The sequence below is a fragment of the Oreochromis aureus genome, linkage group 12 (genome assembly GCF_013358895.1).
Source record: "Oreochromis aureus strain Israel breed Guangdong linkage group 12, ZZ_aureus, whole genome shotgun sequence".
NCBI classification, from domain to species: Eukaryota; Metazoa; Chordata; class Actinopteri; order Cichliformes; family Cichlidae; genus Oreochromis; species Oreochromis aureus.
In genome coordinates this window covers 39,548,181-39,575,903 of record NC_052953.1, presented here as the reverse complement: position 1 = coordinate 39,575,903, position 27,723 = coordinate 39,548,181, and the positions used below count along the sequence as shown (strand labels likewise).

The 27,723-nt window shown below is 38.8% G+C and overlaps 2 protein-coding genes across 2 annotated transcripts in view; both read right to left on the bottom strand.

Annotated features, from left to right (window-relative positions):
- Positions 1-4,071, bottom strand: part of man1b1b (mannosidase, alpha, class 1B, member 1b) — a 260,312-nt gene extending 256,241 nt beyond the window's left edge. Inside the window, exons 1-2 of the mRNA XM_039620881.1 lie at positions 3,803-4,071; positions 1,810-1,926 (exon numbers count right to left, since the gene is read on the bottom strand). Of these exons, the coding sequence (XP_039476815.1) occupies positions 1,810-1,911 (102 nt within the window). The 5' untranslated portion in view covers positions 1,912-1,926; positions 3,803-4,071. The remainder of the gene's footprint in view (positions 1-1,809; positions 1,927-3,802) is intronic.
- A 10,567-nt stretch (positions 4,072-14,638) lies between these two features.
- cacna1ba (calcium channel, voltage-dependent, N type, alpha 1B subunit, a) overlaps positions 14,639-27,723 on the bottom strand; it is a 340,688-nt gene continuing 327,603 nt past the window's right edge. Inside the window, exons 47-48 of the mRNA XM_039620693.1 lie at positions 19,259-19,476; positions 14,639-15,875 (exon numbers count right to left, since the gene is read on the bottom strand). Coding sequence (XP_039476627.1) covers positions 15,321-15,875; positions 19,259-19,476 — 773 coding nt within the window. The 3' untranslated portion in view covers positions 14,639-15,320. The remainder of the gene's footprint in view (positions 15,876-19,258; positions 19,477-27,723) is intronic.

The window sequence follows — 27,723 nt, the reverse complement described above, 5'->3', positions numbered from 1 at the left end:
GAGGGAGAGAGAAGCGGCAGTCGCTCCATATATCAGTTGTTAAGCTTAACGCTGGAATGCTTTTCACAAACATTCAGAGATGAACTTACACACTTGCTTTACTTCTCTCTGGGATCACTTTCTCGAATATGAAATGCCGGATTGCTAGCGAGGCTACAAATACACACAGCCGCTCTATCACGTGAGCACACTACTCCGACATGCTACGGTTATGAGCTGAGTCATGCCGTGTCGCAAGTTTTGTGAGGTGTGTGAAGAGTAGAAAGATATTTTACTGCTATTATTTGTTGCTATTTTTATAATCAGTATTACCATTCCATTAATTATTCATAGTGACATTGCATTCAAATGTTCAAATATACTGGTATCATATCAGTCTTTATTACAGGTGCAGTTATAACCACTTTAAACTGTTGAGTTGAATTTATAATCTTAAATGTTTGTATGCAGACGGCATGGTGAAAGAAAAGGCCCCACGTAGAGTAACTCTGTGCCAAAATAAGACAGGAAGTTACATGTTTTTGAAGTTACATGCTTTGCAGGAAGTGAAACCAAAACCAGAGTCTGAGTGAAAGTTAGTCTGAGGAGCAGTTTTGATGATGCTATTATTTTTTATACTTTTATATCTTTTGATTAAGCTTTCAGTAGAGGCTCTTGATTAAAACATTTACTCAACATATTACATATATAGTTCCAGTTAGGGTATTACATGTAAGGATGAGCCTCTGTTCTGGTGAAAGGTCAGAAGTGCAACGGGTGAGATGAGAGAGCATTTAAGGACGAGACACACATACACACACACATTTGTAGACTCATTTATATAGGTAAGAGTTTAATCATGTTTTGCTTGCGACTGCAAAATTGTGCCTGCATGAGTGACAGTTTGTGCAGAACGTGGACCTGATGTTCCAGACAGATAAGCCTGGGCAGGATGGTGACAGGAAGCACCTGGGTTCGAGCCGAAGACGATGTTCTTTAAACTGTGTTAAAAGTTAACTGAACAGTTGTGGTTTTGGATTGACGTATGCTGTATTGTGTCTGAGAGGGGGGGGAGCAGTATCACCCCAACCCTATAAAGTCTTTGTTCTGACTATTGTAAGACAGTTCAACACTGAATCTGCACAGTGTTGGACTCCACATGTGTATTCATTAAAATGTCATCTAATTGCACCCGGCAGGATCAGTGGTCATTATTTTTGGTCTTCCTCCTCAATTTCTGAACCCTAACAGGTGCTTTTTTGATATTTAATGGATCGGATTACATTTTTTATTTCTCTCCGATATCCGATCCAGTAATTTACGTCAGTATCGGACTGATACCGATACGTAATATCGGATCGGTCCATCTCTAATTGTAATTGTAATTTTGTAATTCTAACACACATTCACGGACCTGCAGTGACATCCAGGTATCAGCTTTACAACATTCTGCATCAAGAAATAACTGACCAACCTTGTACTCAGCCATGTGATCATTCACAAGCACAACAATGCTGATTTTTAAGCTATTTTTATTTGAAGGTATAGCTTCGATATTCATCATTTCATTTTCCCTATCTGTTTCCAGCATAATGGAATGACAACATGAGCTTTACACCTTAAAAATACTTGCTCTTTCTCAATAGGCACAACAAAAAGCTCTGCATTACTGTAGAGAAAACAATCCCAACAGCTTTATCTACATACTGGAAAGTATTAGAAAAAATAGCCATAATAAGTGGGACGCGAAAGGTGTGTCCATACCAGCATGGGAAACTAGAGGACTGTGAAGACAAGAGAAGTGATGAATTTTGGACGAATTCTACTTACCCTCCAGCAGGATTGCTTTCTTGACTGTTTACCCTTATTGTAACTCCCACTTCCTTGACCATAGTTTATAGATACATAGCCCTGCCGGGATGGTTGGTGCATGTCTGTAAACAAGCCCTAAAAGACGAGAAGAGTAGTTAGTTAAAGTGAGTTTTAGTGACAGGTCACACTAGCACAGAGGTTCCCAAAGTGTGGGGCCCGCCCCCTAGGGGGGGGCGCAGAGCCATTGCAGGGGGGGCGCGGTATGAAAAAAAAAAAAAAAAAAAAAAAAAGCGCTTGGACACTGGACAGGTTTTTGACCGGGCTCCCACATAAACGCAAAGCAGGAGATGAAGCATCGCCAAATATGTTTCCAAACCAACTTCCTTCCAAGCCAAAAACAGGAAAATATGGTGAAGCATATCTTCCCTTTGGCTTCACCTGCACAAGTGCCAAGGTAGGTCTCCCCTGCAGAATTAGTTTCCCTGGGTCGGGAGCACGCGCTGGGCTCTCCAAATCACGGACAAACAGTATCCCACATTCTTGATTTTTAGTTCACAAACACTTCTTGTAATAACTAACTACTCCTCACATTTTGGACATGTTAGCTCTTTATACAGTAAAGTTACAGTGGGATACAAATAATATCAGGCTGATCCTGCCGTAATTTGTTGCCCCGGTTCAAATCACGGACAAACAGTATCCCACAGCTGTTTATGTGTTTAAACCCATTTTGCACAGAGAGGCATTTTTTGAAAAATGTATTGATAGCAATATTGAATATTATTACACAGGAAAAAAAACAACTACACGTAAAATAATTACACCGTGATGCCTCTGCCTTTCTAAATGGAGGGACAGTAACTGCGTGTGTATATGTAAGCGTGTAAAACCTGAAGATAGTCAGATTAACAGTATTTTGTCTCTATCTGCCATTCTGCAATTCATCTCATGTAAACAATAACGTGGCGCACAGCGTGACGTGAAAAGAGGCACCTTTGACATTGCGTGACGAACTCTGTAATTGTCCACACGTAAACGCAAAAAAGGAGTTTAAATAATCTCCGTTTTCGGTGAATCGCAACGCCGTTTACGTGTGGACGAAAAGCCCAAACGCATAGAAACAGCTGAGTTTTCAAAAATACCCCTGTAGGTGTGGACGTAGCGTAAAAGAGTTAGTAGTATATTTTATTACTACCTGTAATTTATTGCCGTTTACTTGCATTTGCTTAATTGTTCACTAAATGTTTGAGGTGTGAAATAAACCGCAATGGAGTTTGTAAACAAAATATGGGTGTGTGTTTGGAGGACGTGTTTGTGCTGGGCGGGGGGGGCAACATTTTTCTTGTAAAAAAAAAAAAAAAAAAAAAAAAGGGGGGGCCTGGCAAAAAAAGTTTGGGAACCACTGCACTAGCATGTGAGCCTGGGTAATAGGATGCGATTTGATTACAAACAGCAACTTCTCAATTTCTCAGACAAGACCGTAGGTTTGCCCCGCTAATGCTCGATTTTACAGCCGACACGACGTGCTCCAACATAATGTTAAAGTCACTGCATATCAACTTACTATGTGCATTGAGAGGTTAGCATGTCGCAGCTATCTAGCTGTCATCACGTCTTCAAATGACAAGCCGCCGTTATCAACAGGCTGTAAACTGAATATCGACGGTCTTTACACTAGCTCTAACTTTCAAATAAAGTGGTAAATTTTTAATAATTTTAAAGGTACATGTGTTTTTTTCACACTTCATAAGTGACAAACTCTGGTATAACCCCGATGTAGCGACTATTTCTCTGCGAGAAATCAGCTTGAACTAACGTTTCAGCGAATTCGCAGCTCAAACGTGGACCGAGGATTTAGTCGAGGCCTAAAACTACCCACAACAGCACGGGTAAAATTGGAATACGTTTAAATAAAGCAGGAAAAACATTTCAATAATATTTTTTGTTGAGAATTAAATGTTCAGTAATGGTCAGCCAGAAAAAATAAACCGTGTCAATGACATTCACTTACCTTTCTTGAGTGAAATATTCAGCGAATTTAATCCGCCAGGAGAAATGAGAGCAGTATTATTGCGGTTATCTAAACTTTAGTGAGAAAGCGTCGGGAGCTCTCCTCATGTTTTGTTTTGTTTTTTTTTTTAACTTCGCTTATACTAGTGATGGCCCGATTGAAGCTGACTCCGGCACGTGTATCAAACAAAACAACACACCGCTTCAGAAGCACTCTGTCGAGGCTTGATTCGTTTGGCCAGAGTCACGTGATCAGTGACGTCCGAAGCTTCATTTGGAACATAACTGCTTTGGTACTTGGTTATATGGAACGCCAGGACTGCCATAATGAATTAATTAAATACAACATTAAATAATTAATTAAATGTGGCAATAATTAATTAAAATTGGAAATAATTAATTACATAAATATTTACGAAACATGTAATTAATTAATTATAGACACATTTAATTAATTATTGCCACATTTAATTAATTATTTATCTATTTCACATTTTAATTAATTTAAATAATTATTTAATGGTGTATTTAATTAATTCATTATGGCAGTCCTGGCGTTCCATAGGTTCAATGGTTAATGGAAGTGAATCATTCACGGGATTTGTGGAGTGTTTTGATGGTGAAAGATAGCGAACCACTGATCAGAGAAACAGAGGAGGTTCCGTTGTGTGTGGGAGTACTTTGAGTTGATTTTGGTCAGTCGGGTGGGTTTGCCAGCTTTGTGTTCTTGTTGTTTGCTTTTGTTTTATGTGTTTATTTTATCTTAAAATGTGAAAAAATTTCAAAAATCTGTTTTTCATAATATAAATATCATTAAATAACTTTAGAAAGACTTCCATTTGACTCTTTAAATTTAATGTAATACAAAAATACATTTTGTCTTTTTAAATAATCTTAAAATGTTATTCTACAAAATGTGCAGCAATTTAATTAGTTTAATCTTTTTAGCTGATTTAGCTGATTAGTTTAATCTTTTTAGCGGGTCTGTGGAACCCAGGAAGACCAGTTTCTGTGCACTGCAACCTCTTCTGTTGCATGTGAGAGGATTTTCTCTAAGGCAGACATCACCACTCCGGCCAGAGCTGAAATCACCAGACTATCTACTAGCAACTTATGTGGTGATTCTGCCAATTCCTTTCTGGACCCTGGTCATGTATTGAGCCATATGCCTGTTCATCTTAGCTGCTATGATACCTGACAGGAGTTTCCACGTTGTTCTGTGTTAGATTATTAGCTGGTGGCTGGTTGGGATCAGTCTTTTCTGGCATCCTTGGGGATCAGGACTGTCTGGTATTCGGTTAGCCAATCCAGGTGCGTCTCATCCATTAGCAGCTGATTCATTTGTGATGCCAGATGCTCATGGAGTGCAGTTAGCTTCTTTAGTCAGTAGATGTGAATTATTTTAGGGCCTGGTGGTGTCCAACTTCTGAGGTCTGCTCTTAGATCTACTAGCCACTGAGCATTGTTGTTATGTGTTGCATCCTTTTCCCTATGCTCTTCTAATATTGCTCCATCTACAGTCTTGGTGGGGCTGTTCTCATATTGTTCCCTTGCCACTGAGAGTACACTTGGGATGGTTCATAGAGAACATCTAGTTTATCCTCCTGGCTTCCATCTGTCTGGTATACCTCTCCAGGCACTTAGCCAAGGCTGTTAGTCAAGGCTTGCTTGGCAATTTTTAAGGACTCAGGTACAGACATCTTGTTGTTCTTCTTAGGCACCCCTCTTCACACCTTCCTCCAGTCCCAATAGTTGGCTGACTTCCTTCCATGCTGCCTTGATCTTTTCCCTAGTCTCCTTTTCCATGGACGCTACTGCTCTCTGTGGCTGTTCATCTTGTGGCCAAAATCTCAAAGATCACTGTTGTCGTGGTGTACATCAGCTGGTTGGTTTCAGTGATGGTTGCAGCAAGTCCAGACGCTTTTCTTTCCAAGCTCCTTAGACTACGATGACCTGGGTGACTGAGAACCTTCACAGACATGCTTTTTTACTTAGAGTACATTTCAGAACCTGTACTTTTTTACTTTTACTTGACTAAAGAAGTTGAATCATTACTTCAACTTTAGTATTTTTTCCCCAAGTATCTGTACTTCTACTTAAGCAAAGAATGTCTGTACTTTTGCCACCTCTGTCACTAGCTGACAAACCTGTGACAGCCCCAAGACATCAAAGCAATAACAACAAATTACATCCCACTTATAATGATGAAATATGAATATCTTATGCTTTATATCGGATATCACTCTTCCTCTTCACTGCCGTTGTATCTTTTGACGAGGGGATTTTTTTTTCTGCTGGGCAGAGTTTCCGCAGTTGTACTAGTTTTCAACATTTCAGTTAACTGTTGTCAATAAATAGATATGGAGGGAAACAAAAACATTTGTTCTTGTTATGTTTTAGCAGTAGCAGAGAGAACTGAAGATGGGAGGCAAAATTCAAAGTCAATGTTTCTGTTCAATCAAAACTGACTTCAAAGTAATAAAGTATTTTAAAGGTTATTACTATTTCAAAGGTCCCCTTTTTCTAATTACCCTCTCTAAATTTCACCACTGGGGGCATTAGTTAACAGTTGGTATGGTAAAATATTTTTAGACTTGTGCTGTTTACTTTTCATATTTATAACATTACTTTTGGCTCTACCCTCATTTTCTCAAAAGGCTTTACCTTTTTCAAGGCTGCCTTTGTAAATTTGAATTTGTTCTTATTCAAAAGTCTGGTTAAGGTTATTTTGGACTGTCGAGAAAGGTGGGGCAGAGAGAGAAAACTAAACAAAGTTTGACAAGTTAAGTTATAAAAAGGTAAAAGCCTATAGAGATTCTATAAAGCTGTTCTTGCAAAAGTAAAATGTGTTCAGCACCACCATGCATTCAGTTCACAATTCTGATTGTAAAAGCTAAAAAAAGATAGCTGATAGATCTGTAGTCTTTAAACCCAGTGATAGAGGGTTTCTTGGGGACTGGGATAATTGAATATGTGACACTGAGTTAAAAGAAAATTTTCTCTTTTTGAGCACATCTTTGAATTACTTGAACAAGACAGCTGATGGCGTCTTAATTGTTTATCCAGCAGATCAAATATAACAACACATGGTTTAGATTTCATCTTTTTTTTATTTCAAGGAGCTTTGTTTCATACAAAATGTATGATGTAGAAACAACTACAGAATTCAAAGTCTGGCCAACAAACATAAATTCACACAAACAAACATTTCACTGAATCCCAAGACCCAAAGAAAGGAATGTTCCTGGTCTTCTGCATGGAGTGGAACTACCAATAATGTTCAATACTATTTTTTTCAATAGAAATTTGTCTTTTCAACAAACCCCACAGTTTATATCAAATATTAAAAAGTAACAACAAAAGGACACATGATATCTAAAAGTAAGTAAGTAAGTAAATATATTACATGCACATACACTGTTAGAACATGCATACATCTGTATTTTTTCAAGAAGAAAACCCACATTTACATTCAGTGGTATGCAGGAATAAAGCTGTTGGACTGCTTCTAATGTGTGGAGGCTGACTGTTCCAGACTTGGTCAAAGGTATATTTTTCTTTAATGTAATGCAGACACAATACAGATATTTTGAGATTTTTTTCTTTTTGGCATTATATGTTGAAACTGTTAAAATAATGATTGTATCTGCAAAGGATATATCTTAGACTAAAAGAATGACTTAGACAGTGTTTATTTATGAGAACCTGTTATTGTGACCTAACAGGACACACCTCATCCCTTTTGGAACCATGGGATTTATATTTGACACAGTTAAAGTGTAAAGGTAAATGTTATGCATGCAAATATACATATAAAGTTGCTACAATTTTAAATATTCTTGTTTAAGCTTTGTGCCTTAATGCATTTTTTTGCTTTTTTGTCTGTGTTTCACTTTTTTTCATAGCATTTTCTATAAAATATTTGGTCACAATCATGCTGAAGCCTAAATCTGAAGAGACCAGCATGTAATGCTACAGGATGGATGGAGAAACCAGTTTTTCTTGTTGCATAGCCCTACTTAACTGTCTTTAGCTTGTGTCTGGCCCCTGTAATGTGTGTTGCTGTGGTTAAACAAAGCCCCTGGCCTAGTCAGTCAGGTGCTTCAGAGTTTAACATCTTGTCCTTCATGTAAGCACAGCAATAGGCATTTCATCAGAGACAATCCACCAAGTTGCATATAACAGAGATTGTTTGTGTGTAAGTCAGCCTACATATGAAGTTCAGAGCAAAGTGCAAGGCTTCAACAGATCCACAGCCCTCCAGAGCTCAGTGTCAAAACATCCTTTTAAAAATTTGTTGTTTTAGAAAGCCGTTTTTTCCCCAGTAAAATTAGATCAGAGATTGGTGAGGCAGCAGGAGAGGTATGGGCCAACAAGACCAATCTAGTACTGTCAGATTTACTTCCTACCATTGTTAAATATCAGTAACATCCGTCAAGTGCTCTTGTAATCGTTGGGGTTTTCTTTCATTATTGTAGGAGCTTGCCTTAAAATAATGTGATATATAGTGAAATGAATTAAAACAAATTCAATTAAAAACATAAACTAATGTGCCTCAGTCCAGCCTTAACAGTACTATAATTATAGGGCAGGGATAGCTCAGTAGGTAGAGTGGTCGCTCCATGATCGGAAGGTTGGTGGTTCAAATCGAAACATCGAACAGGTACCCTGAGGTACCCCTTGAGCAAGGTACTGTCTCTACACACTGCTCCCCAGGTGCTGGATTGGTAGCTGCCCACTGCTTCACTGAGTGAATGGGTTAAATGCAGAGGACAAAATATCTCACTCGTGGGAAATAAACTATGTTTAACCTTCTAGGACCTGGCGTCCACATATGTGGACATCACATTTTGGGTTGTCTAGACCACAAAACTACATTTTGCTCCACAAGGGACTGTTATCTTTTACAAGGATATTATACTGCCACTGTTCTGTCGAAATTTAAAAGAAATGTCCTCATATGTGGATATCCAGCCCTTGCAGGGCAAAATCAGGTAAAAAGATCATTCTTGTTTTCCACCAGGTTCCAATCAGCCCAAATAGCAAAGATAAATTAAAAAAGCATGCCATGAAAGAGTTTGGGTCTTAGGAAGTTAATTGCACACTAATAAGCTACTATCAATGTGGAAGTATTATAAGTTTGATACAGATTCTATTTGAATATTTCAAAATGAGTGTTCTTTTGAATCTAGCGTTTTTGGGTTATGCCAGTATTATTCAGTGGTCAGGTGGATCTGTTGCCTGGTTACAATCCTCTCAGTGTGTTTTGTACAAACCAACTAGTCAACAATCTGCAAGCTCTGGGTACAACCCTGAAATGAAAAACAACTTGCTTTCAAAGATTATGAATGATTTGGAAGTCACCAGGTTTTTGCATATGTATTAATAAAGCAACACAAGCCATTTTAAGATTGTGATTAAAAGCAAGGCCATAGGAAGTAGAGGTACTGGGGATGCTGCAACAAAAGGCAGACAAAATAGCACCCCCTGCCAATGTGTAAAAACAGATAAAGATGTGGAAACACTTAAAACACTATTCTTGTAGGTATTTCTAAAGAAATATGTAATCCAGGTAGCCGTGAAACATCATGGTTGTGAAGTTTTCAAACTAAGCCAAAATTTTGGCTTAGTTTAAAAACATTGTTTTCTAGTGGGTTTTTTGTAACTACCATGTTATAAGAAGAGCACAACAGACGACCATCACAATAAGTAGTTTCAGATTCCTGAAAATTATTGGAATTGTATGATTCTCTAACTTGCAATTAAAAACATGGTTATGGAGCATCACAACAGAAAAAAAAGAGTGATAAACTTAAACAATTTGGACATAAGTGAGGAAGTTTATCACCTAAAGTGTGCCCTAAGTCACATTTGAAGTGTTATAACCTGCACACAGATGAAAGTAACACTTTGGCTTATTATGAGTTGCCACCAAGCAGTTTAACATTATCATTAAGCAGTAATTTCTAATTTGCTTTAAAAGGGTACTTGACTATGTTGTATGCTATGCAAATTTGGCTTTTGGGCTAGGCAAAAATATTTTCCATATTTGGTCAGCTGTGTACAATATATTTATTGTATGTCTTAAGTGAGGTCTTAAGACAATTCATAGTTGCAAAACTGGCATATGTTTTAATGGTTTCAAAATGAAACGTGAAAAATGAAAAAATGAAAAGTGTGTCTGCCTGATGTTTGCAATTTAAGAGGTTTAATTATTGTTGCATCTATGTTAAAGTATTGAGTGAAAGCCAGTATATTTTTCTTGGCTATGCAGAGCAGGTCAGCTAAGTTTGGCTGTTTATCCTTGTCTGTTGTATGCAGAAGAAAGGAGTATTTGCAAAATTGTGGAGTTGAAATGTGACAAGACAAATATATATACATTTAATATCTAACAATGTAGATAACCACCCCCCTAAAAAACAAAAAGCAAAGGCAAAAACAAAACAAAACACACCTACTTCAGAGCTCCAAACATCAAGGCCCCCACACTATATCCTTGATATAATGTTGGTTTTCCTTAAACCATCCATGTGAGATTTTCTTTTGAAAATTAGATTTTTCCTATAAATTACCTGGTTGAGAGGTACTTTGCTGGGAAAAGCAAACAATTCAATTGTTTGACTGTGGAAATGCTCATCATTTTAGTGCAACTTTTGCACTTAACTAGAAAGCAAACAAGCTCTTGCAGAATGTTTGTCAGGCCAAAATGGTGTACACCGTAATCATACACTGTTGAGTATTATGTGGTGGAGTTGTGGTCCCTGGCTCAGCTGCAAGGAAGGTGTGGTGCAGTGAGCTCAAGGGGCAGTGCCAGGGAGGTTGGAGGCACAGGTGAAGGTTATTAATCTAATGAGGTCTTTCCTTCTTTACAGAGACCAGAAGGAGAGACGTGCGTGTGAGGTCAGGTGAAAAGCTGACCGTGCTGGTGTCAAAGCTGAGTGTTTCTGTGCGTAGCTTAAATTAAAATTATAAACAACTATCAGAACGCTGTGTGGGTTCAGAATTATTCACAATTAATTATTAATTAAATTGTTTTGGTGATCATATGAAAAGTCACACACGTTTACCAGCCCGTGTTAATTCTGACTCGCCACAATGTCCATATAGCATTTATGGGGCTTAGTATGAAAAACATTGGATACATAATTAAGGGTTAAAAGTGGTGTATCTCCTTCAGACCAGAAAAGTTATATACTGATATGTTTCTCCATATTCAATCCAACAGTTGGTGCTAAAGTGCTCAAGGCACAGACATAAAACTCGGTGAAAAGAAAGAAAGGAAAAGTAATTCACTCTGCCTCTTTTATTTTCTTTACTCTGTGAAGATAGGGGCTGGAATAAGACCTTTTTTTCTAATGATTATTCTAAAGAAATTGGATCACTGCTGTAAAACTGCATTATACAGTAATTACTGGGCATGATGTTAAAACATAATTTTTTTGATACATAAGAAAGGATGAAAAAAAAAATGACCCAGAAATGTCAAGCATCTGAACAACTGATACACGCACACTCAGGCACGCACACACACGCACACTCACAGACATAGCTTGTGTCCATTAAAATGGACAAAAAATGGATAAAAAAGTAGCAATCCTTGCTACTTTGGGTAGTAAACAGCCACAACCACCTATACCCATCCACTGCAGCTGACCCAACTCACACTCTACAACCTGAATAAGATACTTGCTAAGCTCTCACTGTGACATCGTTACCAAAAATATAAAAAGAGGTTATATCAGGTAGTTAACCAGTTCTAACATCTTAGCATGCAAATTGAGTTTCTGACTTTAATTTAAATTGAATGATATATTTATAGTTTTCATAATTAAATCCCAGCATAGTGTTTCCATAATGCTGATCCTTAAGTTCTCACCCACATGACTACATGGTATCAAAAACAACCACATACAACCACACACACACAAATCAGAACTTCATTTTTCACTCCTGTCTTTTAAGTGTAGATATTGACTCTGCTTGCAGATAAGGCTTTCTATACAACACATTTTCCTGCAGAGCTACATATATAACAAATCAAACATCTATTTGCATGTGGCTGCATCAGAAAACAGTGACATTGCATCTTTTTCTACGGTATATCTAAAAGGAGAGGCACTTAGTCTTAAAACATCGCAAAGAAGTCTGTAAGAAACATTAGACCTGAAACAATGGCAAACTGTAAGCAGTTCACATAAAACACTCCTTTGTTTTTCCTCATATTGTATAAAATGTGCACAATGGAGAGAGAACATCTAGAAGGAAAATTTTCAGTAAAAAAAAATCCCAACAGCAATCAAACAAACAAACAAAACCATTTCCACTATCATGCGCTACTTCATTCCTAAATTCTGCAGAGGTATGAATTAGACACTGTCTGAATTCCATCTTTTCCACTGACACTGAGGGAATGTTGAAAAGGATTAGGCATCATCATGGAATGGTAAAGTCCAAAGCTAAAGACAGCACAGCTATCTGTACAGTGTCATGTCTGAGGTTTTCAAATACCATTTTATTGAACTACTGACTTGTTTTTGTCCTGATCCCATGACTTACAGTGTTGAAACCACCATACTGACTCTGAAATGCAACAAATGACAGCTAGCAATGGTCATATCCTCCTGAGAACCTCTTTCAGTTTAACGTTTTTGCGTGATTCCCTGCCTCTTTGGAGCTAAATTGGAAATGCCAGTATGTACTCTATTGAGAACTTAGTAGCGTAGCTCAAATAGGTTAAAAGCTATAGACCAAAAGCAAATGTCCATTACAAAGGACATAAATGAATAGGTTGGGTCTCAGGAGAATATTGTAACATGACAAATTATTTACAATGCATATGACAGGTTATAAAATATCTTGTTATAATGCAGAGTGGGAAGAACAGAATTAGCATTAAATAACTAAAGAATGGTTAGCATAAATTATAATTGTAAAACATTACCTCATCTGTAAAAATGACAGATTATATTCCTTGATCAGACACAAGATACAGACCGTACTTCACACAAATACTTTTTTGGTTCATTGTTTGAATAAATAAAGAGATATATTAATTGCAATTTTCTTGGCCAATTCCAATTTCCAATATTTTTTCCAAGTGTGACGTGCTGATGCTCAATTTTACTGATTCTAATTTACTTTCTAAGAACTGGAATTGACAGCATATACAAGTTAAGAATTTCATGAATCGTCTCTGACTGAAACAACTGAAAATACAGTGCTCTGCTATTGGCAAGAGTACATTTAAAAAAAATTAAAAAATAAACTGAAATTGAGTTTCTGTACACTCACCCTTATGTGATATATTTAACCTTACCACTCAAAAGCAGTTGAAACAGATTTTTCCAGTATGTTTTTATATATACAAACACCATTCCTTTTCTCTTGTCTATATCTATAATTCTCCTCACAACTCCTTTGATCTTTTGCTCATAGCAGCTTACTTATGGCTGGCTCTGAGCTCTGGATATCTTTAATCCTAGCCACTTTGCCTTTGTTAGCTTCTTTAAAATGTCTATGTTCAGCTTGGTAGAGATGATTTAAGTGTCTGATTAGGTTTGTTATTACAAACTAGAGATGGACCGATCCGATATTACGTATCGGTATCGGTCCGATACTGACGTAAATTACTGGATCGGATATCGGCCAGAAATAAAAAAATTTAATCCGATCCATTAAATATCAAAAAAGCACCTCACAAAACTTGCGACACGGCGTAACTCAGCTCATAACCGTAGCATGTCGGAGCAGTGTGCATCACGTGATAGAGCAGCTGTGTGTATTTGTAGCCTCACTACCAAACCAGCATTTCATCTCCGAGGAAGTTATCCCAGAGAGAAGTAAAGCAAGTGTGTAAGTTCATCTCTGAATGTTTGTAAAGCATTCCCGCGTTAAGCTTAACAACCGATATATGGAGCGACTGCCTCTCTCTCTCTCCCTCTCCTGCCACTACTTAATGAAACTGATTAATGATCAGCTGATCGGCTTTTCTGTCGTGGCTCCCGTCTCTCTTCTTTGTTTTTGGCCCACTTTGCACCAGAAAGAGGAAACCAGCGGCTGAACAACAGCAGCACGTTTAAGCTTGATAAGCTGTTGTTAGAATTTATTTAATATTACTTTCTACACCAGGATCCTTTTCTACGTAGCTGACCGCTGGTAACTGTGCAGGGGCGGATCTAGCAAAGTTTAGCCAGGGGGCAAGGTAGGGCATGAACAGGGAAAAGGGGGCACAAAGACATACTTTTCTTTCTTATTCTCATTTAAAATATGTAGCTTTTAATAAATAATTATCTGAATCTTACACCCAAAGTTTTAATCTGATGTAAAATGTATAGAAGTCCATTACTGTATATAGTAACTGTTAAGTCTAATATACCCTAGTAAGCTATAGTACTTTTTCCTTTGGGAAGATACCATCTGTGCAGTCTGCAATTCTGTTGAAGAAAGATGTTGAATCTATTTAATTATTCTTGAAAAATAATTTATTTCTGTGCATTTTTTTTTCACACTGCATCAAATTAAAGTTGATTACATCGATTAAGCATCATGAGGTGGAGGGTGGGGGGTGGTTCCCTATTTTTTTTTTTGCTGGGAGTTTGCAACCCTATTAGTTAGGTTGCTTAATATTTCTGCTAAGTACTCTTTAAAATACCAGAATAGGAAGGATGGAGTAGGTTTAAGTTTATTAGATTGATCAGTGTTGCTGAACTATGAAATATTTTGGGCGCAGTGTATTTTTTACATACAGGTATAACAGAATAGCTTTAGTGTTGTTGTTTATTTAAACTTGAGTATGAACTTATACAAAATGCAGCAAGATATTAAAAAAAACAGTTTTATTGATTAAAAAACACACTATATCGGATTCATATCGGTATCGGCAGATATTCAAATTTATGATATCGGTATCGGTATCGGACATAAAAAAGTGGTATCGTGCCATCTCTATTACAAACATATTTGTACCGCCCCGTGGTTTAGCTTATCTTCACTCATCGAGAGGAGCTTCTATGCTAATTGCATGGCAATCTTGGCATGTGGCTGTGAGCGTGCATGTGCAAATGTGCATTTGCTTGAACACGAAGCATAAACTGAAAGGTAGTTCATACTATAAAAGCGCTATATGAGAATAACCAGGTCATTTACCATTTACGTGTACACTGAGTTATTACCTCAGTATATATTATTATATATATTATATGGAAAGTTGCTTGAGGATCAGTATGGTGGTGTCAATAGCAAACCAAGAACAGACACTGTAAGACATCTGATATTGACAAAAAGTCTGCTTTTCTGCTACAAGCGCTTTGATAAAGAGGATACTTTTCTATTCACATTCAAATATTACCCCCTTAAAGCAGTCTCCCCAGATGTTCTCAATAACTTAAGATCTCCAAGTTAGGATTACAATAAAGCATTAAACACACACAGTGATGATGTAAACTAAAGCCTTCAAAGAAGATGATAAAACTCATCACAATTCCTCAAAAATGCATTAAAAAGGTTTGTTTAAAGCCATGCTAGCACCATTCATCCTTCACTGCCTCCTGGTAACACCTGGGTGCCCTGACGCCAGAACCTGGGCTGGTGCTACTCCCAAAGCTGATGTGGTGCCCATTGGGCATACCAAGGTTCTGTTGTTGAGCAGGAGACAAGGCTCCCATCATGCGAGGCAGTACGTTCCAAGAGGAGTGTCCAGCACAGGGGCTGGGAGACAGCGCTGCCATATCCTGGAAGACTTCCAGCTGGTCCCGGAGGCTGCCATAGAGGCTACCCAGGGCCTTGCCCTGGCCCTGGCTCAGGAAGGGCTCTGAGCTGATACGAGTGACGGGGCAGGGGAAGTGGTGAGAGCCGCTGTGACGGAGGGCATTGTGCTCTGAGAGGCCACGGCTTAGCCGGCCAGGACTCAGAGAGGTCTGGCTGGACACAAAATGCACAGGGGAGGAATTGGCAGTCTTGTAAGCTACCCCAGGTCGCGGGATGTGGGGGATCTTGGGGAGCTGCCGACGTCCACGGCTTGGCGTGCTAGTATTGGAGCTCAGTGCCACTGGGCTGCTTTTAACCCAACCACTGCCCTAGATGAAAATTGGACAAGCAATTTGAAATGATGAGGAAAAAGAAAATATGCCAGAGAAGAAAGGAAAATGGGAAGGATATGTATGGGTACAGAGCCACCCAAGGGAAGAAAAGAAAAGAAAGACACCAAAATACATGTACATGATAAGACAACAGAGAACATAAGAGGGACAGAGAAGACAAAAATAAAGATGCACAAATGGATAGCTAATCACAGAGAGACATGATGAAAAAGACAAAGTGGGAAGAAAAGCGAAAGGCCATGAGAGGCTATACTGGAAGCAGACAGAGGAGAAAGCACTAAAAACATGCAGAGCGATCACAGCAGTCTGCATTTAGTTTCTGTTTGTCTATATCACACATTTGCTGATGCTCTGTCATATATGGTAATATGCAGACACAAAGCAGTCAAATGAGTTTTATTCAAATATATCAAGTCATTTCAACTTGACTTAAGTATTGTAAAGTTTACAGTGGAACATATATTCACTGATTTGATTCAAAGTGTTGTCTGTTTTTATTCTAGTCTAGTGCAGTCTCTCATTTTTACTTTTTTTTAAATTGTGGAGGTCAGGAGAAAAGTGCAAGAGTAAGTGTCTACAGGCATCTGTAAAACATGGTGGAGTCTCTGTCATGGTTTGCGGTTGCATTTCAGCCAATGGTGTTGGGGATCTTGTTAAAACTTATGGAATTATGAGAGCAGAAAAGTAGAGCCAGATTTTGATCCAATTTGCAATAAAATCTTAAAATCATCTGAATGGCAAGAGCTTCATCTTTTAGCATGAAAATGTTCTCAGATACACTGCCAATGCAATAAAAGCATACCAGGACTCCATGCCTCCACAGAGCCTGGACTTCAACAATACTGAAGTGAAGTTTGATCATCTTGAAAATAACTGAAAAAACAGGTCAAGAAAGCTGGAGAACTATTCCTGAAGAATACTTAAAAAAAATGACAAGAATACAGTTTTGGCCGTGTTGGGAAAATTTACATTTATACAAAATACTGAGTTCTAAGCTTGTTTTAATTGTACAAACACTATTTTTGCCATATATACTGTATTTCCATCTTTGTTTGTATTTTTCAATAAATAACTAAAGAAATGAAGGGTGGCTCAAGACTTTTACATAGTATTGTATTTATATTAAATGCTGATATTGATAAGTTAATATTTTTCACTGGCACTAATTGGGTTTGACTTGTAACATGCAGCTGAAATGGAAAAGGTTCCCAGTTATCTAAAATACATGCACAGGTTAAGTGTATATAATGTGAAAACTGTTGCATAAAACTATGTAGATAGATAGTGTTATGCTTTGCTATGCTTTAAAGTTTCCAGCTTGCATTGTTTTTTTCTCGCTTTTCTTAATCTCACTTATCTGTTACTTCATTGTTTCTCACTGTATAGTTCTGTGTTCTGCACTCTTTCATTCATCCTTTTTACCAGTGGAAGTTGAGGTAAGAGACTTTTTCAATCTATCTTTATTTCTCAGATTAAGTCATCTAATTTCTTTTCAAATTGCTCTAAATTCCACCATTTCGTGTCCTACTCAATCAGATCAACTTGGACCTCTCTTGATGACAATTCAGCTATTTGTGGCTTTTAAGGGACCAATACATAGACCAATGTATTGGTCAAGCTAGGCAGCACGTCTTTCCGTTCATATCAGGCTCTTTTATCACATTATTTACTTCACTTGAAAAAATCTATAAATGTATCTTCACATATGTTAGCTAAAACAACTCTGCAGTTTACTTATTTTAGTTCCTTCCTGTAAGTCCACTACCTGCAGGAGGCGCACTAGGGGTTGGGTTCAATGTCTGTCAGGCAGCAGTCAAGGGTGGGGGCCCTGTTTGTCCAATCCCTGGCTATCGAGGGTGGATATTGGAACACAAAATGTCACCTCTCTGGTGGAGCCTGAACTAGTGCTAGAGGTTGAGAGATACTTAAATATATTTGGGGTCACCTCAACACACTGCTCAGGAACCAGTCTCCTGGAGATGGACTAGACTCGATTCCAGTCTGAAGTTACCCTTTATGAGTGACAGTGGGCTGAGGTGGGTATTATTGTATCCACTTGGCTAGCTACCAGTACATAGGGTTTTAACGGTGGATTAGAGAGCTGTTTCCCTGTGCCATTGAGTCAGGAACAGGTCTAGACTGTAGTTTGCAGAGTACCCAGACTTCTTGGATTCACGAGGTGGGGCTGTCAACGGTGCTCTATCTGGTGAATGTCATCCTGCCACATGACTTCAACACTCATGTGGCAAATGACAGTGAGACCTGGAAGGGCACTGTGATCGAAAGAATGAGATCACGGGTACAAGCAGTTTTCTCTGAAATGTGGCTGGCCTCTCCCTCAGAAATAGGGGTGAGGAGTTCAGGCATCTGAGAGGGGCCCAGACTAGAGCTGCTACTCTTCCACATCAAAAGGATCCAGTTGAGGTTGTTTGGGCATCTGGCAAGGATGCCTCCTGGGTGCCTTCTGGGTGAGTTTCTTCGGGCACGTCCCACTGGGGGCAGAACCAGGATACGCTTGAGAGATTCCATCTCTTGGCTGGCCTGGAAACATCTTGGTGTTTCCCAGGATAAGCTGGAGGAGGTGCCTGGGGAGAGGGATACCTGGGCATCCGTGCTTAGACCGTGCTTAGACTGCTGCCCCCGCAACCCGGACAGTCCCGGATAAGTGGAAGAAAATAGATGGATTGACGGATGGACGGACAGGCAGATGGACCCGGGATGATAGCACACTTTTCTGAGCTATCAAATTAGATTATTTAACATTAGCACCAAGCTGGATAAGGCATGTTGTATAAATGCTGTATGGCTGTCTCCTGAAAGCTGAACCTACAGTCAAATATTCCTGTGGTAACCGTATTGTACTGTAACTGTACTGTATTCCTGTGACTGTACTTGTGAGTATATCTTACAAGAAGCTGGACTGTGTAATACTCTAGAGTGTGACATATATCCATTGCTAAAAGAAGTGAGGTCATGTCTTCAGTGATAAGTATGAGGTGCACAAGCCATACTTATCACTGAAGACATGACCCAAATCATAGGTATAAAACAATCCAAACAGTATAGTTGCATTTATAAATTGTTTCAAAAGAAAGTAAAAATTGGGATGAAAGAGCTTGATTTGAACAAAAACAGAAAAATATATTATCCTATGTGTTGGCCCCCCCTAAAGCCACAAATACCTGAATTGTCTATATGGGAAGCCCAAGTTGATTTGATTGATGAGTAGGAGGAGAAATGGTGGAAAATGGAGGAATTTGCAAAAAAAACAAGAAGCCTTAAGCTAAACTAACAAGAATGACATTAAAAAACATGAAAGACCAAAGATGACCCTAGTCAAAAAGAACATGCCCGCCCACCTGCTTGTTGCTGGTTTCCAGCCCTTCACTTGGAGAGGCGGCACAGCTGGCGGTGGAAGATTTCGAGTGGCACTGTCCCCGGCTGCAGTAGCGGTCACAAGAGTAGTAGCGCTGTTTGTCTGCAGAGGAATGATGGTGTTTCCTTTCATGGGAGCGTCCACGGTCGTGGGCTCGCTCTCTGGAGGCTGTTGTTTCCGATGCTGGCTCACCCACTGCACCTGTGAAGGAATAAAATATTCCTGGGTGTTTTTGACATGTGGCTGTTCTTGAAGTCCTAAGATTTTTTCCCCTACAGTGTTTAATACAATGTTTCAGTAAGGGTAAAGATTCTAACAGTCATGACAGAAACAGCACAGGTCATTTATAACCTAATTAATGATTAAGCATTTAATACATATAATTAGTTTGGGATGGAAAGGGCTTAATCAGGGAGGTGACTCTGGTCACTCTGTCAGAGTTGCTCTGTGGAGAGAAAAAAAGTCTTCCAGAAGGACAACCATTTCACAGAAACCACTCCTCAGTAAAGGGCAGGATGTCACCCAGGACTCACAGACCATGAAAAACAACATTTTCTGGCCTGATGAAACAAAGACTGAACTTTTTGGCGTGAATGCTGAGCTATCCTAACTGCCATAGAGCGAGAGGCAGATAGTTGCTGGATAGCGTAGTGGGCTACTGGAACAAGGCGGCAGTGGGCAAGAGATAAAAACAGGGTGCTGTTGCAATGCTACTGCGCAAGTAACCCCAGCGGAAGGGGTTACATGAATAGGATGAGGGACTTATGGAATCTTCAATACCCAGCATCCAGATTGACGGCGAAACTACTAGTGTTCCAACATTCAGAAGAAGGAACTGCTCTCATGGCTAGAGATTGCTACAGTAAGGGGGAGCCAGGACGACAGGTATCATCACCCCCACTCGAGATTGGGTACCAAGTGCACCGGAAGAAGGATCTTTGGGTGCAAGAGATAAAAAAAAGAAAGATAGGAAAGATAGGATCACGGTGAAGCTTGAAACCTGGATGTGCAATAATAACGCCACACTACAACACAACCTCAGAAATGTGCATATCCTAACTGTACGTGCAATATCTGCATTATAATCAGACTCCTGTGTATGTAGAAGTATATATAGAAGAGAAATGTAGTCGGATGGTAACGAAGAGAGGGAAGGTAGTCAGAAGTGAGGAGATCAAACTACCAGAAGGAAACTTTGCAACGTGTTCTAGAAATAGAAGGGGCTACCGTTTTGTTTTGTTTTTTGTTTTTTTTATTTTATTATTTCTAAAAGGTATATGATAATATATAACAGGACTAATGAAACAGTAGTACAGAGGTTTCAGAAGTTGCTTTAGAACTCTTCTATTCTTTAAGATTTCTTGAGGATTAATGTAATCTAGTGTCCTTTTTTAGTATTTCTACTCCTATACAGCAAATACAGCAGAATAACTGCTAATTAATTCACCAAATTTCTTTTTCCAAATTATAAATAAATATGGTTTAAAACAGTGCTTTATGATGCTAACATGATTTACTTGGTCCACCAAGGCTGTGGTGGTAGTGCTTTGAAAGTGGATACTTACATGAGGACCCTTCTTCCTTTTATTTTAGATTTAATTTGGCAAATTTAATTGTTTTAACCCATAGCTTCTAACAGAGCAACCTTGGAAGCAATAACGGGAGTGATCTACTACAGTCACAGTACTACTGTACAGTGGAGGACTTGTGGTTAGGAATTAAGGGAAGTTGAGCTCCTGAAAAGTCGCAGAATTCAGGACTTCAACAAAACTTGGAGGTAATTAACCATTTGATGGATGTTGCTCTTGTTTTGTCCTTTTTTTGACTGTACCATTTTTCTCTGCTTGTTCATTTGAAATTCCTTGCACTTATACGTTTAGATTTGATGCTTTATTTATAGTTTGTTGATTTTTATTGAAGGGTCATTAAGATCAAGATCCTCCTGATCTCCTCAGCAGCGTGTCCCCCTCCATGCCAGGGAGCTAGCAACAACTCCCTGGAACATACCAGAGGCACCTCATTCTCGGACAAGAAGGAAGAAACGGGGGCAAATCCCTTGCCTGAACAGTTCCTCGACCAATAAAAGCAGCAGCAGTGGTTTGAGTCTCTTCGTGGTCCAGAAGCCATAAAGGGACTCGTATATTGTTTCATGAGTGGAAATTGTGGATGTAGTAAAATAACATTTCTCATTATCATACACTTTACAGTGGTCTGAAATAATTATTTGTTCCCCTGCTGAATGGGTAAGTTTGACAGAATGTCACGCATTCCAGAAAAAAGAAAAAAAAAAAACATAGATACACAAAAGTTTGAAATCGATTTGTGTTTCATTTAGTGAAATTAATATTTTATCCCCTACACTGCAGTCAGAATTCTGGTTCCCAAAGGACTGGTTTGCCCATGTGGCACACCAGACCGTTCTCACTCCCGAGGCATAATATACTGAAAATTTGACAAGTCCTGAGGTGTTCCTCCAGAATGCGAAAGGTGACATTCCACGTTCTTATGCTATGCGCAGGGTTATGGATGAAATCCAGTAGAATAACGCTCCCGCGGTAATACACGTTCCGCCCGTGTATTCCAGCCCTAACCATAACCTTATCTCTAACCTTAACCAGCACTTTAATGATGTTAGATAGTGTTTTCCAAAGCAAGTTAAGTAAAACAAACATACATATATAGATTCATTCCAAATAGTTCTCATGGTTCCTCATTTTTTCGATGTCATAATATAGGGACATGTTGGGTGCCCAGAAGCGTAATATACCGACGATTTGTCACCTAGCGCAAAATGTTACACTTTGGGAGTGAGAACGTGTTGGGCACACAGATTGTTATCAATCAATCAAATACAGCTATTACAGCTATTCTTAATTTGTTGTGTGTATAAAGCACAACTATCTACCACGGGTAAGAAAAAGCTATTAAAAGACACTAGGGACAGACTGTTGTGATGCTGGATTACTGGAATGGACTATAAGACTATCAGAAAGAAGTATGCTGAGAAGGTGACAACTGTTGGTGTGCTTTTTTAAAAATGGAAGAAATATAAATGACCATCAACTGTCCTTGGTCTGAAGCTCCATGTAAGATCGTGCCTCATGGGTTGTGGATGATCAGAGAAAGGTGGTGGATCAGCTTAAAACTGCATAAGAGATGCTTGTTAATGATCCATAGACAGAACACCATTGGTAACACACTAAGCAGACTAAAATCTACAAGGCACATTGCAGGCCCATCTTAAGTTTGCCAGTGAGCAACTATCTTATTCAGAGTAGGCTCGTGAGAAAGTGCTGTGGTCAGATGACACAAAAATCCAGCTCTTGGCATCAGCTTGAGCTGGTGTGTTTGGAGAAAGAGAAATGTCTAGTTTAACCCAAAAACCCCCAGTCAAGCACAGAGGTGAAACTTGAAAATTCAGGAATGGATCAATTATTTTTTTTCCCCCACTGTACATTAAAATCAAGAAGCATTTTTTTGTCAAATGTTTTTTGACAAGAGATTTTTATAGGTGACTTAAGTTGACCTATTGCTCCCCCTGATATCCACTAAGATGTAAGAGTTGTACAAAATTTCTCACCAGCACTTAAAAATATCCCTAATATTCTTTCCAATTATGTGTTTTATTGTTTTTGCCCTTGTATTTAACTATATTAAAACAGACATACTATGTGACAGTACCTGTTATATTTGAAGTAGTATGTATGGAGGGGGTAAGATGCTAAAGAATTGCCCTTTTTGTCAAAAGGTGTCTGAATCTGAAACCTTTGATTCAGAATATGAATGAGTATCTGTGTATATTTTAACAGGCAAATATCTGTCAAGAAGAGATGTTTCAGTGACTATGTTGCAATACAATCTACTGTAAGACAACTGTAAGATGACAAGAGTCTGAACTACTTTGCTGAGCCTTCAGTCAGTGCAAACCAACTGCCACTAAGCAGCAAAAAACTTATGGCAAAGTGAAAATGCTAACCTGATGGTAGCATCTAAGACAATCTGAGGATTTCTTGAATGTTTATTTACCTATTCAACTATTGTTTTCCTGAACTGCAAATTGCTTTGTTAACTAGAAAAAGTTGCATTTCCTGCGAAAATAGTGGGTGAATGCTGTGTAGCGGAAATCATGTGCCGAAAACAGCTGAAGAAGTGGAACTATTTGCTGAAAAGGGGTGAAGAAGCTAAACTGTCTGCATTATTTGAAAGGGTACACTGAAGAATGTCAAGAAAGCAGAAGGAGCGAGAGCGGGAAAGAAATACGGCAACAACCACGAGTTGGATTCAAAACTGTGCTGCCCACTGTCAGGGCGCCTGCTTATCTCAGTGAGGCAAGGACAGATTTCCTATCCTAAAACAAATGTAATTCATGGGAAAATGGTAAATGGTATCAAAAAAATTCTTTTACCGTGACTGTCAGGAGTGTTTGAAGATATTGGCACAAGGCTCATGTCTCTGGAGTCCACACTTTAGAACATATGACGAGTGGAAATGTTAAAATCTTAACATTTTAAAAAGCATAAAAGTTATGAGCACCAAAAGATATAGCTGCAGGGCTCTAGACTAACTTTTTCCATGGTTACACTGGTGCACCTAAGAAAAAAGCACAAAAATTAGGTGCACCCAAATTTTTCAACATCGCTTAACACCGCAGTTTTACATGTGTGCAAAAAGCACGGCATTTTAAAAAAATTGCTGTCCATACAGACAATATTGATTTGTAATTTATTAACTAACAATCTTGTCAACACAAAGTTCTTTATTTGAATCACCATTCTATAAGAAAGATAAGTTACTGAAAAAGTGCTTGTTCTTAAAGTGCTTTGGCACTCTTTGGCAATATTGTAGACAATTTTAAACTTCCATCCATCCATCCATTCGCTTCCGCTTATCCTTTTCAGGGTCGCGGGGGGCGCTGGAGCCTATCCCAGCTGTCATAGAGCGAGAGGCGGGGTACGCCCTGGACAGGTCGCCAGTCTGTCGCAGGGCTAACATAGAAACTAGAAAAATTTGCATTTCCTGCGAAAATGCTGTGTGGATGCCTTAACGCTGAAGTTGCCTGCTGAAAAAGCTGAAAAAGTTGAAAACTTGCAAAAAGTTATATGGCGGTGAAGAAACTGAAAATTCTGCTGGAAACAGGTGAAGAAGCAGAAAATGTTTGCTGAAAAGTGGTGAAAAGCCAAAAACTTCTACTGAAAGGGGTAAAGACAGAGAAATTTTTGCTGAAAAAAAACATTGCTCTAAGCAGGATTCGAACCTGGCCCTCCAGGTCCTAAGGCAGCAACTCATCTCACTGAGCTAAACTCTCTCTGACCAAGAAGAGGTGGAGAGACGGACAACTCTGCTGAAATGAGCAGAAGCTGCTGAGAATTGTGCTGATGAGAAGAGAAAAGGCTGAAAATTTTGCAGAAAAGAGGTGAATCAGCAGAATTTCTGCTCAAATGAGGTTTTTTCTGAAAACAGCTGAGACTTGTGCTAATAAGAGGTGAAAAGGCTGAAAATTTTGCAGAAGAGGTGAATAAGCAGAATTTGGGCTGAAAAGAGGTGAAAATTCTGCTGAAAAGAGTTCAATCAGCAGAATTTCTGCTGAAAAGAGTTCTGCAGAACTCTTTTCAGAATTCTGCTGAAAAGATGTTTTTGCTGAAAATAGCTGAAAAAGCTGGGATTTGTGCTGAAAAGTGGTGAACAAACTGAAAATTTTGCTGAAAAGGGGTGAAAAAGCTGAAATTGAGTTAAAAAAGTTTAACTGTTAACTGAAAGAAATGTTGCCATAAGCGGGATTTGAACCCGGGTCTCCCAGTCTGAGAACGGCTGCTTATCTCACTGAGCTAAAACACGGCTCAACCGGGCAAGGAAAACTAGTGAGGCCACTGATAATGTGCAAAAATGGGCAAAAAATATTGCAAAAAAAATTCAATATCTCAAAAAGTATAGAAGTTATGATTACCAAAAGTCATAGCAAACATTAGCAGAAAGAGCAGAATTTTTTAAAGTTTGAACTGAGAAAATCGGTTGAAAACTGAGGCAGTAGTTAAGCGGCAAAAAACGTACGGAAACCCCAAGAATAATAAAGAATAAAGAGAAACAGGAAAACAATAGTGTGGAAGCCCTTTAGGGCATCCACACAATAATAATAAAGAATAAAGAGAAACAGGAACTCAATAGTGTGGAAGCCCTTTTAGGGCATCCACACAATAAAGAGAAACAGGAACTCAATAGTGTGGAAGCCCTTTAGGGCATCCACACAATAATTAAAGAACTAGAAAATTTGCATTTCCTGCGAAAATGCTGTGTGGATGCCTTATTGCTGAAGCTGTCTGCTCAAAAACTGAAAAAGATGAAAAGTTGCAAAAAGTTGTATGGTGGTGAAAAAAACAAAAATTGCCCTGAGCAGGATTCGAACCTGGCCTTCCTGGTCTCAAGGCAGCTACTCATCTCACTGAGCTAAACTCACTCTAACCAAGAAGAGGTGGAGAGACGGACAACTCTGCTGAAATGAGCAGAAGCTGCTGAGAATTGTGCTGATAAGAGGAGAAAAGGCTGAAAATTTTGCAGAAAAGAGGTGAATCAGCAGAATTTCTGCTGAAAAGAGGCAAAGAAGCAGAAAGTTGCACTGAAAAGAGATGAATCAGCAGAATTTCTGCTCAAATGAGGTTTTTTCTGAAAACAGCTGAGATTTGTGCTAATAAGAGGAGAAAAGGCTGAAAATTTTACAGAAGAGGTGAATAAGCAGAATTTGGGCTGAAAGGAGGTGAAAATTCTGAAAATTCTGCTGAAAAGAGTTCAATCAGCAGAATTTCTGCTGAAAAGAGTTCTGCAGAACTCTTTTCAGAATTCTGCTGAAAAGAGATTTTTGCTGAAAACAGCAGAAAACTGCTGGGATTTGTGCTGAAAAGTGGTGAAAAAAACTGAAAATTTTGCTGAAAAGGGGTGAAAAAGCTGAAATTGAGTTAAAAAAGTTTAACTGTTAACTGAAAGAAATGTTGCCATAAGCGGGATTTGAACCCCGGCCTCCCAGTCTGAGAACGGATGCTCATCTCACTGAGCTAAAACACGGCTCAACCGGGCAAGGAAAACTAGTGAGGCCACTGATAATGTGCAAAAATGGGCAAAAAATATTGCAAAAAAAATTCAATATCTCAAAAAGTATAGAAGTTATGAGCACCAAAAGTCATAGCAAACATTAGCAGAAAGAGCAGAATTTTTTAAAGTTTGAACTGAGAAAATCGGCTGAAAACTGAGGCAGTAGTTAAGCGGCAAAAAACGTACGGAAGCAACTTGAAGAATAACTAGAAAAATTTGCATTTCCTGCGAAAATGCTGTGTGGATGCCTTAACGCTGAAGCTGTCTGCTGAAAAGATGAAAAAGATGAAAAGTTGCAAAAAGTTGTATGGTGGTGAAAAAAAAATGTTACCCTGTGCAGGATTCGAACCTGGCCCTACCAGGCTCAAAGAAGTTACTCATCTCACTGACCCAAACTCATTCTCACAGAGAAGAGGTGGACAGACTGACAATTCTGCTGAAATTAGCAGAAGCTGCTGAGAATTGTGCTGATAAGAGGTGAAAAGGCTGAAAATTTTGCAGAAAAGAGGTGAATCAGCAGAATTTCTGCAGAAAAGAGGCAAAGGAGCAGAAACTTGCGCTGAAAAGAGATGAATCAGCAGAGTTTCTGCTGAAAAGAGTTTTTTTTTTCTGAAAACAGCCCAAAAAAATGGAATTTGTGCTGAAAAGGGGTGAAAAAAATGAAAATTTTGCTGAAAAGGGGTGAAGAAGCTAAAGTATACCAAATCAAAGTATTTGTGCCAAAACATAGTGTTTCTGCCATATTGTGGTATTTGTGCCACAAAAGTTACTACATTACAACATGAATACGGATTAAAGATGAAAGAAACTGGCAACAAATTCCTCCACTACAAACCAGTCTGATACCACTTCTTTGCAGTGTTCACGTTTACTAGGGCACTACCCAAAAGGTGCCACAAGAGGGCACTCCAACACAAGAGATGAGGTGAATGAGCAGAATTTCTGCTGAAAAGAGGCAGAAGGTTCTGTATGTAGAAAAAGAAACACTGTTGAACCATGTGTGAAATAAATAAAGAAATGAAATGAAAACAACCTGGTTCTGCTCAAAGTCACCAGTCAGAAGTACTGCCTCTGTCTGCTTCATCAGGCTGTTTACTTGTTTCTGCCATGGAGCGTTAACAAGAATCTGAGGTCCATATTAGAAAAGCTGCTAAAATCATAAAACTTTGCAGAATTGTAATAAATTAGCAATATAAATTACAGGTCTGTGATAGTGTATAAATTTGTAGTGAAAAAAAAAAAAATTGGACCAAGGTGGGATTGAACCCACGACCTTTGAGCTGCAGAGCCGTGTCATTACTGATTGCGCCACCTGGAAAGGGGGCGGCGGTCTGAAAGACAGATACTTGGGCAGTCAGAAAATAGATC